Source organism: Colletotrichum costaricense (assembly GCF_030867565.1).
Source record: "Colletotrichum costaricense strain IMI 309622 chromosome Unknown Scaffold_2.1, whole genome shotgun sequence".
NCBI lineage: Eukaryota > Fungi > Ascomycota > Sordariomycetes > Glomerellales > Glomerellaceae > Colletotrichum > Colletotrichum costaricense.
Genome location: NW_026848231.1, coordinates 3205799 through 3218908, shown reverse-complemented (window position 1 = coordinate 3218908; position 13110 = coordinate 3205799). Strand labels below are relative to the sequence as shown.

Below are 13110 nucleotides of genomic sequence, written 5' to 3'. Positions count from 1 at the left end.
GCCTTGGCTTAGAGCTTACGCGCGTAAGATGCAGTAGGGGTCGGCCGGTTCCTTTCGTTTCAATGTTCGCTTTTGAAAGGAGGTAGGGTAGCGTGCTTCTCCTTTTTCTTTTCTTTTGAGTTTGCACACGATGCCATGGAATCGGGACTCGAGTAAGATGGTAACTTGGAGGGAAGGGGGCGTGGAGGGGGGAGGATGGCGGAGGAAAGAGGCAAGTGGCTTGAATTTTGTGTTCCCTTCGCCAAAATGGGGGGTTTGTGGACGAGGAGGACCCCGAAGGCGGGCTGAAAGTCTGGGTCTGGGCTGGGCTGGGCTTGTTTCTCCTTGGCCAGGCAAGGCATTTTGAGGCGGCGTGGGGAGAAGCATGACGACAAACGGCCGCCATGCGCCGCCGAGTTTTAGCTCGTCGCCGCGTTCGTCAGCGCTTGACGATTGTGACTGCGAGTAGTTTGGAGATGTTAGTGCCATTGTTTTGCTTTTCCTTAACCGAACTTCACTTGACTTGAGGCACGCTTCCTTTCCTCGCCGGCTCTTGTAGAGTAGTTCGCGGGGGCAAATGAAGGTTTTGAGATGATGATGATGACGACGACGGCGACGATGACGACGACCAGGGAAACTAAGGATTGGTGGGGGGAATCCTCGACACAAGATGAAAACGTACCGATATCCTCGTCGGCTAGCTCATGAGATAGACCGACGCGCTGAGGCTGATGCTTTACGGACTTGCCGTACACAATGGCGGTCTTGAACTGTTCGAGGATACTCCTGTGAATTTGGTTACACTAGACGGAAACACGAACCGGTTAGCTAAGCGTAGCGAGCAAGAGCAAGCCGCAGCGATATGCGCTTCCGTCCGTCCAACTTTCGCGCGCCCCTTTGTCGCAGGGGAGAGAAAAGAAGGTTCACCCTACGACACGGGTTCGCTCGGGACGAGACGCAATGTCACGCGGAGGACCGGCTACTCACGAAATCTTCGACCGTGCACCTGTTTGAGCGGAGCACGACGGGCTGAGAGTAATCTGGCAGTTTGCCCTTTGGCTTCGTATAAACGCGAACCAGCTTGAGCTTATCCCACCTATACGCCAAGAAAAGAAAATCAAAAACGTTAGCTTCTCTGGTCTCGTGAGTGCAATTTTAGGGGTAGCGGGTTCATCCTTGTCGTGGACGACGATCGTGTCGCTCCGGGAGGCGAAAACCGGCCGAAGGTCCGACGGCTAACGAGGAAATGAAGGCAAGGGGGAAGACAAAGTTAGAAAATCCTTACATTGCCTCCATCAGCTCATCAATGTTCCAGCCCTGCTCCGAACTGATCGGCACGGCGTTCGGGATACGGTAGAGCAAGTCGAGCTCCTCGATACTGATGGCGTCAATCTTGTTGAGGACGTAGATGACGGGGATGTAGTTTCTGCTCCTCGCCTCGAGGACGTCAATGAGGTCGTCAACGGTGGCGTCGCAGCGAATGGCAATGTCGGCCGAGTTGATACGGTACTCGTTCATAACGGCCTTGATCTCGTCGTGATCAATGTGGGTGAGGGGCACGGTGCTCGTGATGTTGAGGCCGCCCTTTTCCTTCTTCTTGAAGGTGATGTTTGGCGGCGACTTGTTGATGCGGATGCCGAAGCCTTCGAGTTCCGTCTCGATGACACGCTTATCCGTCAGGGGCTTGTTGACGTCCAGGACGATGAAGATGAGATGGCACGTCTTTGCGACGGCGATGACCTGGCGACCACGACCGCGGCCGTCCTTGGCTCCTTCAATGATACCCGGCAAATCAATGATTTGCAGCGGCGCACCTGAGGAACGCAACAGAATGTCAGCGTTTTCGACCTTTCACTTCCTCGTTCCTTTTCTCTTGCCATATCGTCGTCCCGAACCACATAAAATCTGTCAAAACGTACCATTGTAAGTGACCTGACCCGGAACGGACGTCAATGTCGTGAACTCGTACGCCGCGGCCTCGGAGTGCTGGCCCGTCAACTTGCTCATCAAGGTACTCTTTCCCACGGACGGGAAGCCAATGAAGCCGATACTCGCGACACCCGTACGCGCAACGTCGAAGCCGGCACCGCCGCCGCCACCACCACCCGAGGGTGTCAAGAGCTCACGCTTGAGCTTGGCGAGCTTGGCTTTCAGTTGTCCCAAATGAAAGGACGTGGCCTTGTTCTTTTGGGTCTTGGCCATCTATTTGAGGGAAGAGAAACCATTCCGTCAGCTTGCTGATTTGCGCGTCGTATTCTTGTCTAATATATCTGTGTAGAGGGTGGAGGGGGATTTTTTCCTGATGTCGTCGGATCGAAGATTTGGGTTTCTCGGGGGCGGATGCCTGTCTGTCGCCAACGTCACGAACGCATGTTCCCTCGTTCTGGTCATAGACAGAGACAGCCTTCGAGTTTTCTCGACATCGTCGACGACGGAAAAGGGGGCGGGACGAGGGTTGCCCTCGGTTTGAAGGTGAAGGGGAAGGAGGGGTTGGACACGTACTTCGGCCTCGATATCTTTGATCTACATGAACAAAAGTGTTAGTCAAGATGGTGTCCTCGCGAATAGATAAGGGAGAAAGGATGGAAAATCCAATCTAGCCGGCTATGAAGGTCTCGGCGAGAAACAGTACCTTGTCAACTGTGGTCGCCATGATTGCGGTGTTTCGTCACTCGAGACGTTCCTGCGCTGTATGGAGGGGTTCGATTTATGGATGGCTAGCTTTTCCGATTGCGACGTCGACGTCCAAGCCGCGGGCAGAAGAGAAAGCGAATAGAAAGTGTGCCGTGGCTCGCAGAGTTTGTGGGGGTATCAAATAAGTAACGTTCGTCGTCGTCCAACTTCTGTCTCGCTGCCCAGGTTTGGGTTGATGGTTCTGGCAGTTGGTGATTCTGGTTGTGCACCTGGTGGTGGATTTTGGGGTGCAAAATGGCGGGGACATTGGCACCTTGTGCGAAAAGGCTAAGGTACTGCACATGAAATTTCAGCGGGGCATGGTGGGAATGCACCGCCTTCATTGGCTGCACAGGTTTTTTGAACGCAGTGATGTCAGAAACCTGAATCGTTCAATCAAAAGTCTTTCATATCTTAGGTAAGAAACGCCAGCACTTGGTTTGGTGATTGATGATGCGCAACAATTCTTGAAGATATTGAAAAAGGCACGAAGAAATGACCAGGACTGACAGCATTGTGAATGTGTTATTTTCGTCGTCTACCTTCCCTAACCCTGTGTCCCATCCCAACTAGTAATGCTTCCCAGGCTCCCAAGCTCTTGATTCTCGGCACTCGTCCAGATCTAATCATGGCCATCCAATCCGTTGTTCATCAACTGACCACACACAAGAGCTGACTCTTGCGCTTCATGAACTATGAAAGTTCCATTTGTCGATATAGTGTCTTATCACCCAACAGGGCCTAAAGAGTAAATACCATGGTGTTGCTGTCCACAAATTGGCGTGAGTGACACGCCTTGAGCATCCTCCAGCCCCATTTCGAAGTCAAGCAACTGCCCCTATCGTAAGGATCGCAAGGCCAGCTAAAGGGCAGATAGGTAGCTGGGTCTATCTCTGATGATGCACAGCGGTGCCTTGGTACGTTCCATCGGCACTCGGTGCGTAAAGATCCGGGGATTGCTGTGGCAATGTGTACATGTGTATATTAAATATTGGTTCGTTCGATCTACTTGTGATCCAACTCAACTCAGTTGGTGCTTGGCGCCGATACGCCGTTAACGCCATTAGGAACAAGTCTCGGCTCGGGCAACACGGGCGCTGTAGCGGAGGCTGCCGGCTGGGTATCATTGACGGTCTCGACCATTGCCTCTGTGGCATTCGACTGGCTCCGTGGCGACCAATGTCCGCCGTTGGGCATCGTCGGCGTTTTCGTGCCATTCAAAAGGAAGTCAAGCCCTTGTTCTTTGCACACGCGGGCATAATCGGGGTCGCCAGGGAAAACCTGCTGCAATCCCTTTCGAGGGACCCGCTTCTCGGGAAACGGTGTGCTGCTTGTAGCAGACAAACCAGGCATCTGCTCCTCGACCATGACACCGTTGATATAATATTTGTTCCTCGGCGCAAATCCCAAGAATCGATCAGCATCGGGGTCCTGTTTCCATTTCTGCGGGACTTGCCATCCGTAGAGTTGGCCTTCATTGTCTGGTAGTTCGCGATACTCAACGCTCATCTTTAGGTCCCGAAGATGCGGAACGTCCTGAGCAATCGACATCAAATCCGACACCTGTATTCCGAGTCAGCCCAACCACACATTATCATCACCGGACAAAATTAAGACGCACCTTGACGAAGAACATGTCCATCTTCAAGAACTTCTCACGGGCCTCGCCACGGAGTTTTTCCTTTGAGCGGAAGCTCATCTTGAAGGGATCCTCGCCCTCTCCGTAATAATCTGAAAGGCCAGTCCCAAGTTCGTAGAAGTTCTCCTTAAGCAAGGCATACCAATCCGACTCGAGTCTCCAGATAACCTTTTTAGCGAGGTCGGACACGGAAACATGTTCCCAAGCCGCATCTAATTTTCCGTCAGTAATGATCAACGCGGAAAGATTTTGTGAGCACTTACATTTTGACAAGGAGAGGTCCTTCTCCCCGAGGAGTAGCGCAACATGGGTGTTTAGCACCCACTGTTCTCTACCGTTTGCCGTGCCATTTGCTTGCGGCTGAATAGTGTCGAACCGCACGCCTTGCATATGCTTGAATTTGGCGGCGTATTCCGAAGTCTTGGGGTTCGGGCAAGCGTCGAGCCAGCGCAACAGAGGAGGCAGCTTCGCCACGCGCACGCGTTCTTGCTCCTCGAGGATACGGCGCTGCTCGGCCTCTTTAGCAGCTCGCTTGCGCTCCAACTCCTCGCGTTCAAGTCGCTCCTTGCGCTCACGCTCTTGCCGTTCCTCCTCTTCGCGAACTCGCTTGGCTTCCTCGGCAGCTTCGCGCTCGATGCGTTCCTTGCGGAGTCTCTCCTTTTCTTCTCGCTGCTTGCGAGCTTCCTCCTCTTTCCTCTTCGTTTCTTCCTCCTCACGTCGCTTCTTCTTCTCCTCCTCCTCGCGGAGCCTTCGTTCTTCTTCTTCACGCTCGCGTTGCTTCTTCTCTTCGGCCTCGCGCCGCTGCCGTTCTTCTTCCTCCTGGCGTTTCTTTTCGAGTTCGGCCTTGCGCTTACGTTCCTGCTCCTCACGATGTCTTGCTGCTTCCTCCTCCTTCAGGCGTTTCTCCTCAGCCTCGCGCTCACGCTGTTTCTGCTCAGCTTCACGTTTCTTCTGCTCAGCCTCTCGCTTCTTCTCTTCAGCCTCGCGTTCGCGTTGACGAGCCTCCTCTTTTTTGCGGGTTTCTTCGGCCTCAGCTTCACGGCGCTTTCGTTCTTCTTGACGCTTCTCTTCTCTCCTACGCTCCTTCTCTTCGAGACGCCGCTTCTCGTCGTCGCGCTCCTTCTTGATTCGTGGTTCCGCTTCCACTGTGTCCTTTACATCCGACGCATCTGGCATCTCGATGTCAAAATCCTCAGATTTAACGTGGATACTAGACTTATCACTATTGCTCGATTTGCCGGATTCTCGTCTGTGGCCATCGACATCTGCCTTAGCCTTAGTCGGTCTCCGATCGCTGTCGTCGTAGTCTCTCAAGCTGGACTTGGATCGAGGCGGGCCATCACGAGGTGCCCTGTGAGGATCATCGGGTGAAGCGGTCGATTTTGGTCGTCGCTCCTTACCCTCAACATCAAGCCGCCGACGCTTCACGGGTGCCTCGCCTTCATCCTTGTCTCCCGTGCTTGAGTGTGGTGGCGTGACACTAGAACGATGTCGTTTGGACGAATTATCGCCAGACACCGATAGCCGATCTCGAGACTCGTCCCTCTTGAGAGCTTTCGTGCGATCGTGGTACTTCTCCGACAGCGGCTCGCCCTTTGGCTTCTCGGGATGATCGTCAAGTTTTGTTGGGTCGCGGGGGCTCGAAGGATCTTTCAATGATGATGTGGTGGACACCATGCTCGCTCGTCGGTTCTTTTCTCTCTCGCCACGAAGCTCCCCCTTGGATACGAGCTTACGGCGCGGCTTAGCAGCCTCTCCTTCAGAGGACATCGCGGCGACGTCGGACTCGGCTCGTTTCGCTGCTTTAGCAGCCTGCTTCTGCGAAAGTGCGGGTGAAGCCTCTCGGTCTGAAACAGCGATTGTAGGTACTCGGTCTTCTTTACGCGGCCTGCCAGGACCACGCTTCGGTGAGATCTGATCTTCGTGAAATGAATCCGCCCTACGTTTCTCCTTTGGACTTGTGATGGTTCGTCCAGAAGAAAGTTTCTTCCTCTTCTCCGGATCACGGGACGGGCTAGAGAGGTTACGTTTGTGCGCACGCGCTTCATCCTTGAGTTCATTCCGACCTTGGCGCTTTGTCTCGCGATCCTGCTCTCTGTCGCGGTCCTTTTCGCGTTCTTTTTCACGCTCGCGTCTGCCAGGAGATTTTGTCTTCGAAATGTCGCGGTGTGACTTTCTATAGGCATCGTAAGACTCCTTGAGCATGTGCTCCTCGTCTTTCCAGTTCGTTCCCTGTCGACGGCGGGCAATTTCGTGATAGGTCTCGCCTTTGAATCGGCGAGTCGGATCAAAATTCCCCTGGTCCAAGAGTAGTCTGACGACCTTAATATTTTCCTGGCCGATCGCCGCCAACATTGGGGTGGCGAATTCGGGTGGCATGCTCGAAACAGGTGCAGGGTCTGGGTTCGCTCCACCAAGAGCCAGGAGCAGTTGAATCACCACTTCATGGCCTCCACGAGCAGCAGCAACCATGGCTTCTGAGTCATCGCAACCGTCCTTGACTTGCAAAATCCGCGTAACAGTCTCTTCGTCGCCCTTTCCTGCAGCTTGCCGTAACGTCTTGTCGTCAAGTGACATGTACAAGAGATGATTGCTTGTCTTGTTTGCCCTGACGGTGCCGGCTCGCCGACCGCTGGCGTTGGACGCAGATGGTGCAGGTGACCGACGAGGGCTGTCTGGGCCATGAGATGATCTACTGTCGAATTGGTCGGTAGGGTGGTGATCTTCGGATGTACGTCTGCGTTCTCCTTGTCGTGACTTGGCTTCGTTCAATGCGGCTCGGAAATCGTCTGCATTCTCCAAATCGTCGCTAACTCGGTCCAAGGGTTCCTCTCCGCTCAGGTTGGCTTTCCTCGGATTTACCCCCGCATTCAGCAACAGCTTGACCACTCCCAAGTGACCGTTGTCGACAGCGTCTAACAATGGTGTGTCTTTGTCATAGTTGACACAATCCAAATTGCAGCCCGCGTCGATGAGGAGTTTGACGATGTCCTCGTATCCGTTAATCGCAGCAATCTGAAGTGGCGTGTTGCCAGCATAGTCGGCCACATTGAGATCCTCGGGTCGCTCTCCCAGTCTTTGCTTGGCCAGGTCGTACTCGCCTCGGGCACATGCCCTAGCGAGGAAGGTTTGGCCGTGGGCGTCGAGGTGTTTCTTGTGTGGTGCAATCTTGGCCGGCGACATATTTGACTCGGCGGTGGCGGGGGTGGAGAGGTTTCGCAGCTTGGAGCTCCGAGGATGAGGGCTACCACTGGCAGAGGATTCATCCGAGTGATAGTCTGTAGATTGCAGCGGCGGAGGCAGACGTTTCTTCTTGTAACTCAGGCCATTAGACGAGTTTGCGGGAAGTTGGGTCGAGACGCTCCGCCTGTGGGCACGTGGGTGGTGTGGAGAGACGGATCTGGTGCGTGATCCTGAGTGGCCGTCGTGTTCTCTCCTAGACGAAGACGAAGACTTTGGTTCCTTGGGTAGGCGAGCTCGAGCTTCTATGGTGTTGTGATCCGAGATTCGTTGCCGTCGGACCTTTCGATTTTCCGCCTCATCATCCGAGTCTGCCCTGGAAGCTTTGCGTTTGTGGGGAATTCTGTCGATGGACTTTGCCCGGTCTTTCAGGGACAGCTTGGGGGATTTCCTACGGTCAGCGCCCGTATCGGAATCGGAGTGCCCACCAGATCGACGCCTGTGGTGGGGAGGGGATGCAGGAGCCGAGCTGAGGCCGCTGGAACCATCTTTGCTCCTGGCCGATTGATCGTGAAGGCGCTTCTTCTTCAGCCCGAGAGAGGAAGCCGTTTCGGACAGACGGGCAGGATTGGCCGTCTTTTCCTTGTCGCCATCTCTGCTGGCACTCGCATCACGATTTTTCCGGGGAACCAGGGGAACGGGGAGAACCGGGGGTTCCCCATCGCTGCGGTCCTCGTGCTTTACCTTCCTCGCCTTGGAGGGCGAATGGCCATCCTTGCCAGGCAGTACGATGGTCTCGGCATCAGAATCTCGGTCGACAGGAGCATCGTCGGCTACGGGAGGGGCGCGAGATACGATTACGCTAGGCTTGACGTCTTTGGATAGATGAGGCGGGGATTTGATGGAATCGTCCACGTTTTTGGTCGGTTTGCTGTTGGACTCGTGAGACTCGTCAGGTTGGTGATTGCCCGGTCGCTTCTCCGCCGCAGCGACGGGCTTCGACTTGTCGGACCCGGCAGCATTCTGCGCATCCATATCATTTATCTAGAGGTCGAAAAACTGGCCAGCACCATCCTGGCCAAAGGTCGGCCGCGAGAAAGAGGGTTGGAGAGGCGGATTGAATTGAAGACGGCCGGTAGACTAATTCTCAGTCGCTCGAGGTGACCCCCCTAAGAGAAAGTGGCCAGGTCAGTCACGGGGGGGTGCGCGCGCGAGAAAGGCGTTGGGCGTGGGTGTCGGACGGGGAGGAAAATGCTGCGTATTGGATATCGGATCACGTCGAGTATGAAAGGAACAGAAAAACGACTAAGGAAGCGCCTGGCCGGGACAGAATAATGCGGGCGAGATGGACGGAGGCGGGCGTTGGTAGAGAATGCGGGAAAAGAGACTGTTGGTGACGCTTGATGCTTCGATTTGGCTGAAAGGTGGAAATGGGGCCGCGAGCGAGTCTTCAGAGTCAAAAAGTCTGATCGCCACCTCTTTGATTGGGCCCGACCAGGGGGGAGGGGACTTGCTCGAGAATACGGGACACGGAACAGCCACAACCAGCAAAGGAGACAGGAGACAGGAGACCTGACAGAGAAAGCAGCAGTAGCAGCCGGGCATCAGACAAGCAGGCACACAGCACACAGCACGCAGCCCTGAGGCAAGCAGCAGGCTATGGAAAGTGAGGTGTGCAGCAGGCACCTGGTGGTAGCGGCACTGGCAGTGGCAGCCTGACGACTGAGGTGGCCACATCAGCCAGCAGTCGGCACTAGGTACGTACTGGGGTCGAATTCGACAAGCGGTACTTGGGATCCCACCGGAGTTTTGCAGTATCTACAAGTACCCGGCGTCGACGAAAAGTACGCTGCCTCCTTGGGTGGCAGACCAAACGACCTAGGATTCAACCTGGACGTTAGCCCCGGCACCCACCTTGCTTCAGAAAGATAGGGTGAGATTGAGATAGCAACGCCGTCATGTTTCTCTTCGCAAGCTGCATCGCTGGCTGCACGTTGTCGCTAGGCCACCTGACCCTGGACACACCAACCTGCAGAAATCTCCCATGGTTCCAATGCAAAACGAGTAGCTCGTCCATCCAAGGCTTTTTTCTGTGGTTTGCTAGTCCAAAAACTCGTCTTTCTCCCGCTGGTGGAAAACCTCGAATCTGCCCGGTGCGTGTTCTTGGTGCGACTCGAATGGTACGTATCGAAGCCTCCAAATTCCCCATGCCCCACCTCGGCCAATCCTAGCCCCCTCCAGAGTCGCAGCAGGCTCCTCTTCCCCCTCCCCGGCCGTCGCATCTTGAATTCAAATGGCGAATCATGAGCGACATTCAAAACGGAGAGCTCATGAAGCGGGACCAGACCAGCCAATCACCCACTGTGGCGGATAGCACCACTACCACTGGGAACGGACACCTTACCGTCAGTCACACGCTGCCTGTGACTAATCGACCTGCCGTTTCCCGATTAGACCTAGTGTACTCTAAGCAGGTGTCCGTTCTCGCCTTTTCTTGTTATTAGTGCAATACCTCCCATCCTTGACTGCTTGAGGCAACTGGCGACCTCAGGTTTGGCGTGTCTGACAACCACAAGCAGGCGCGCTCAAGTCTTAGGTCGGAGACTGGAGTTGGACGTCTTCTTGCCCTGTCGCTTCCATCCATCCATGATCCAGCTCCCGTCCTTGCTTCTCCACCCAACCTTGCCGTCCTCGTCGCTTCCGTCGTTGCCTGGATCCTCCCAGCTGGACGCAGAACCGTTTGACTCTTGGCCTCTTATGCCGCTTTGCAGCCGGAGCTTGGATCTTACGTCGACGACCTTTGCGCACCTCGTGCCAACTTGCGACAAGCTTCGGCGACCTAGGTTTCCCGACCCCTTCAACCAACATCACGTCACTTCGTTTGGGATCCCCATCCATAAAGTTGGGCGCAGCCCCAGATCACACCACCTGTGTCCCGACTATCAAACGTCTGCGACCACACAGCTGCGAGGCGAAGCCAGCAATATGCCTTTGGCAGCCGTGAACTTACCTGCCTCCCTCGACGACGTCAGAGTCAAGAAGCTTCCGCCGTCCTCTTACTACATTGCGGACTTCATATCAGAGGAGGAGGAACGCTTAATCTTACAAAAGGTACGGAAACTTATTTCGACGACGTCCGTCGAGCCAACAGCTGTGGCTGACTTGCCCTTGAAACCAACAGATAGCTGAGGCGCCGAAACCCCGCTGGAAGCAACTGACTCATCGACGTCTCCAAACATGGCCGTCCGATCTCGTCAACAACAAGCTGATCGATGCTCCCTTGCCACAGTGGTTGCAAGAGCCTGTGATCTCGCGAATTCTTTCCTTACCTCTTGCCGCCGATTCTGATTCGTCCAATCTCTTCGCTAGCAGTCCTCACAAACGACCGAACCACGTGCTGATAAACGAGTATCCTTCGGGAGTAGGAATCATGCCGCATAAGTTGAGTACATGGTAGGTGTTCACGTGAAGAGCTTTGAATCTCATGCTGGCTATAGGACGGGGCTGCCTATCATCCAGTTGTGTGTACTGTCAGTCTTGGAGCAAGTCTGTGTCTGAACCTATACCAAACCAAGGAGGATGGTGCCATGGACCCAGAGCCTGTGGGACGCATTCTTCAGGAGCCCAGGAGTCTTCTCATCACCACCGACGACCTCTATACCGATTACCTCCACGGCATAGCCGATGTCGAGGAGGACGTTGAGCTATCTGCCGAGACGATCGTGAATTGGGACCTTTTGCGTTCGCAGGATGACTTTTCTGCTGGCCGAAGCGCACGCGCGACCAGGACGAGTCTGACATACCGGGACGTCATGCAGGTGTCGAAACTCGGGGCCAAGTTTGGCTTGTTTGGAAAGAAGTGATATTCGAGGCGCAAGTGTGTCTAAAAGACAAAGGGTATCATCCTCCATTTACTGGCGACCTTCTCAGCACCAAACTTCTGCGCGTACCACTGCTTGGTCCCATCTGCCGTTGTGCCTAAATTGGCGACAATGAACCACAAAGCACCCATGAGGGTGCGGTTTACCATGTAGCCCTTTGGTGCGGCTATCATGGCAAGGCCCAAATAGATCAGGCATTCGCAAGTGTAATGAGGGCAGATGAGATACCGAAAAAGGCCCTCCTCCGGCAATGAATACTTCTTGAGGCTGGCCAAGTGTTTGTGGCATTTATGCTGATTAGACCATCCGTAGAGGTACGCGACGGTCCCAGCGGCGACCCCAGGTGACAGAAGGCCTTCCAAGTTTGGCCTTGATTCTTGCCTCAAGGCGGCTGGGAAAGGTGAGCGTGTATCTGAAAGTGGAAAATGACGGTCCTCACCTGAGCCGTCAACCCAGACGGATACACTCATGCAGAGATAGAAACCCAATCCAAGCAGCCAATGAACGAACCACATCCTAGAAGACCCCGGTCTCATCACAAAGAGACACTCGTACAATCTCCTCGTGCCTTGCAGCGCCATCAATGTCCAGACGAGCACTGTCTGCTGGAAGCTCACAACCGGGCCGCCCGAAGCCGCCTGCTGGCCAGAGATGATGGCCATGACTGAACCGCTTTGAAAATACTGCCATGCCCAGAAAGCCGAACCTGCAACGGACGCGACGTAGAAGTGCATGAACCACGCGTGTGGGATTTGACCAAACGAAGTCACAGCTTTGGCGACTTGCGTGAAGAAGTCCAATCCATTGGGACCAGTGGGCTCCTTCGTTCGGTCGTCGGTGTCGGTGGTAGTAGCCGGCGAGCGGGCGCCGTAGTCGAGAAGAAGACGCTGGGTCGTCTTTGGCACTACCTGGATGGCCAACACTACTGCTGTTGAGAGCCCGAAGAATATCTGGCACCAATGGGCCGGCGACAAGGTTGAGAGAGCATCCATCATCGTCGTCGGTGTAAGGGAGGCCATGGCCGTGGCCGGTATATGATGAGCGGTTGTTGTAAGCTGTGGTTGAGGTTAGAACAGGGGTTACTTGTTGTACAGTGTTGCGGGATTATTTGATACGGTCCAGTATGACGAGCCGGATCAATCGGATCAACTCCCAGCCGCTCCCGATGACATATGCGGGCGTATAGCAGCGGCTCGACCCTCGAGACTCAAGGTGCCTCGGGAAACTTGTTCGAGGGCGCCATTCACAGGGTCACATCCAAGAACAACCCCTATTGGACTTTTCCAGAGATGCATGCCACATGCAGGCTGAGGGGGGAGATCAGCACACTGCGTCCTCCCGCCCGCTCCGCCCGGCCAAAGTGAGGCTTACAACGCATTCCCGTCTTTCTTGTTGCTTGTTAAAAAGTGCAAGGCGGCCCGTTCGAGGCACAGTCACATCTTTTGGGGGCCGGCGGCTCTGCAGGCTGCGAGCCCAGCTGCAACACCGCGGCAGGCTGTAGTCTTCTCTCCTGTCTGCCTACCTGGAAGCTGCCTCGTTGTAACCCGGCTTCTAGGTCTCGAAGCGCGTGGATGTGGCTTGCCGTGTTGACTGGTTGGAATCGGGAAATGTTTGTTTTTGAATCGGGAAATATAGTGTCTGGTAACTACTGAGGTGGTCTCCGGTGACACTGATTCTCAACCTGTCTCTTCGCCTTCAAGGCATCGGGCTCCAGGCTTTCTTTTTGTTGGATAGTCGGGTAAGAAGGATTAGATGTTT

General features: G+C 54.6%; 4 protein-coding genes across 4 annotated transcripts; 1 reads left to right on the top strand and 3 right to left on the bottom strand.

The window, feature by feature from the left end:
• Nucleotides 1–418: 418 nt before the first annotated feature.
• Nucleotides 419–2632, bottom strand: CCOS01_02704 (TGS domain-containing protein; the record flags this gene model as incomplete). Its single annotated transcript, XM_060450892.1, has 7 exons — nucleotides 419–438; nucleotides 695–782; nucleotides 967–1075; nucleotides 1265–1793; nucleotides 1899–2181; nucleotides 2482–2502; nucleotides 2612–2632. 7 exons carry the CDS (start codon nucleotides 2630–2632, stop codon nucleotides 419–421), a joined length of 1071 nt encoding a protein of 356 aa, XP_060319542.1.
• Nucleotides 2633–3678: 1046 nt separating this feature from the next.
• CCOS01_02703 (uncharacterized protein) lies at nucleotides 3679–8506 on the bottom strand (the record flags this gene model as incomplete). The annotated part of the gene is made up of 3 exons (XM_060450891.1): nucleotides 3679–4215; nucleotides 4274–4503; nucleotides 4555–8506. 3 exons carry the CDS (start codon nucleotides 8504–8506, stop codon nucleotides 3679–3681), a joined length of 4719 nt encoding a protein of 1572 aa, XP_060319541.1.
• A 1268-nt stretch (nucleotides 8507–9774) lies between these two features.
• Nucleotides 9775–11334, top strand: CCOS01_02702 (calpain; the record flags this gene model as incomplete). Its single annotated transcript, XM_060450890.1, has 4 exons — nucleotides 9775–9880; nucleotides 10068–10582; nucleotides 10653–10892; nucleotides 10969–11334. The coding sequence occupies 4 exons, from the start codon at nucleotides 9775–9777 to the stop codon at nucleotides 11332–11334; spliced, it is 1227 nt and encodes a 408-aa protein (XP_060319540.1).
• A 20-nt stretch (nucleotides 11335–11354) lies between these two features.
• CCOS01_02701 (3-oxo-5-alpha-steroid 4-dehydrogenase) lies at nucleotides 11355–12371 on the bottom strand (the record flags this gene model as incomplete). The annotated part of the gene is made up of 2 exons (XM_060450889.1): nucleotides 11355–11619; nucleotides 11863–12371. 2 exons carry the CDS (start codon nucleotides 12369–12371, stop codon nucleotides 11355–11357), a joined length of 774 nt encoding a protein of 257 aa, XP_060319539.1.
• Between the last annotated feature and the right edge of the window lie 739 nt (nucleotides 12372–13110).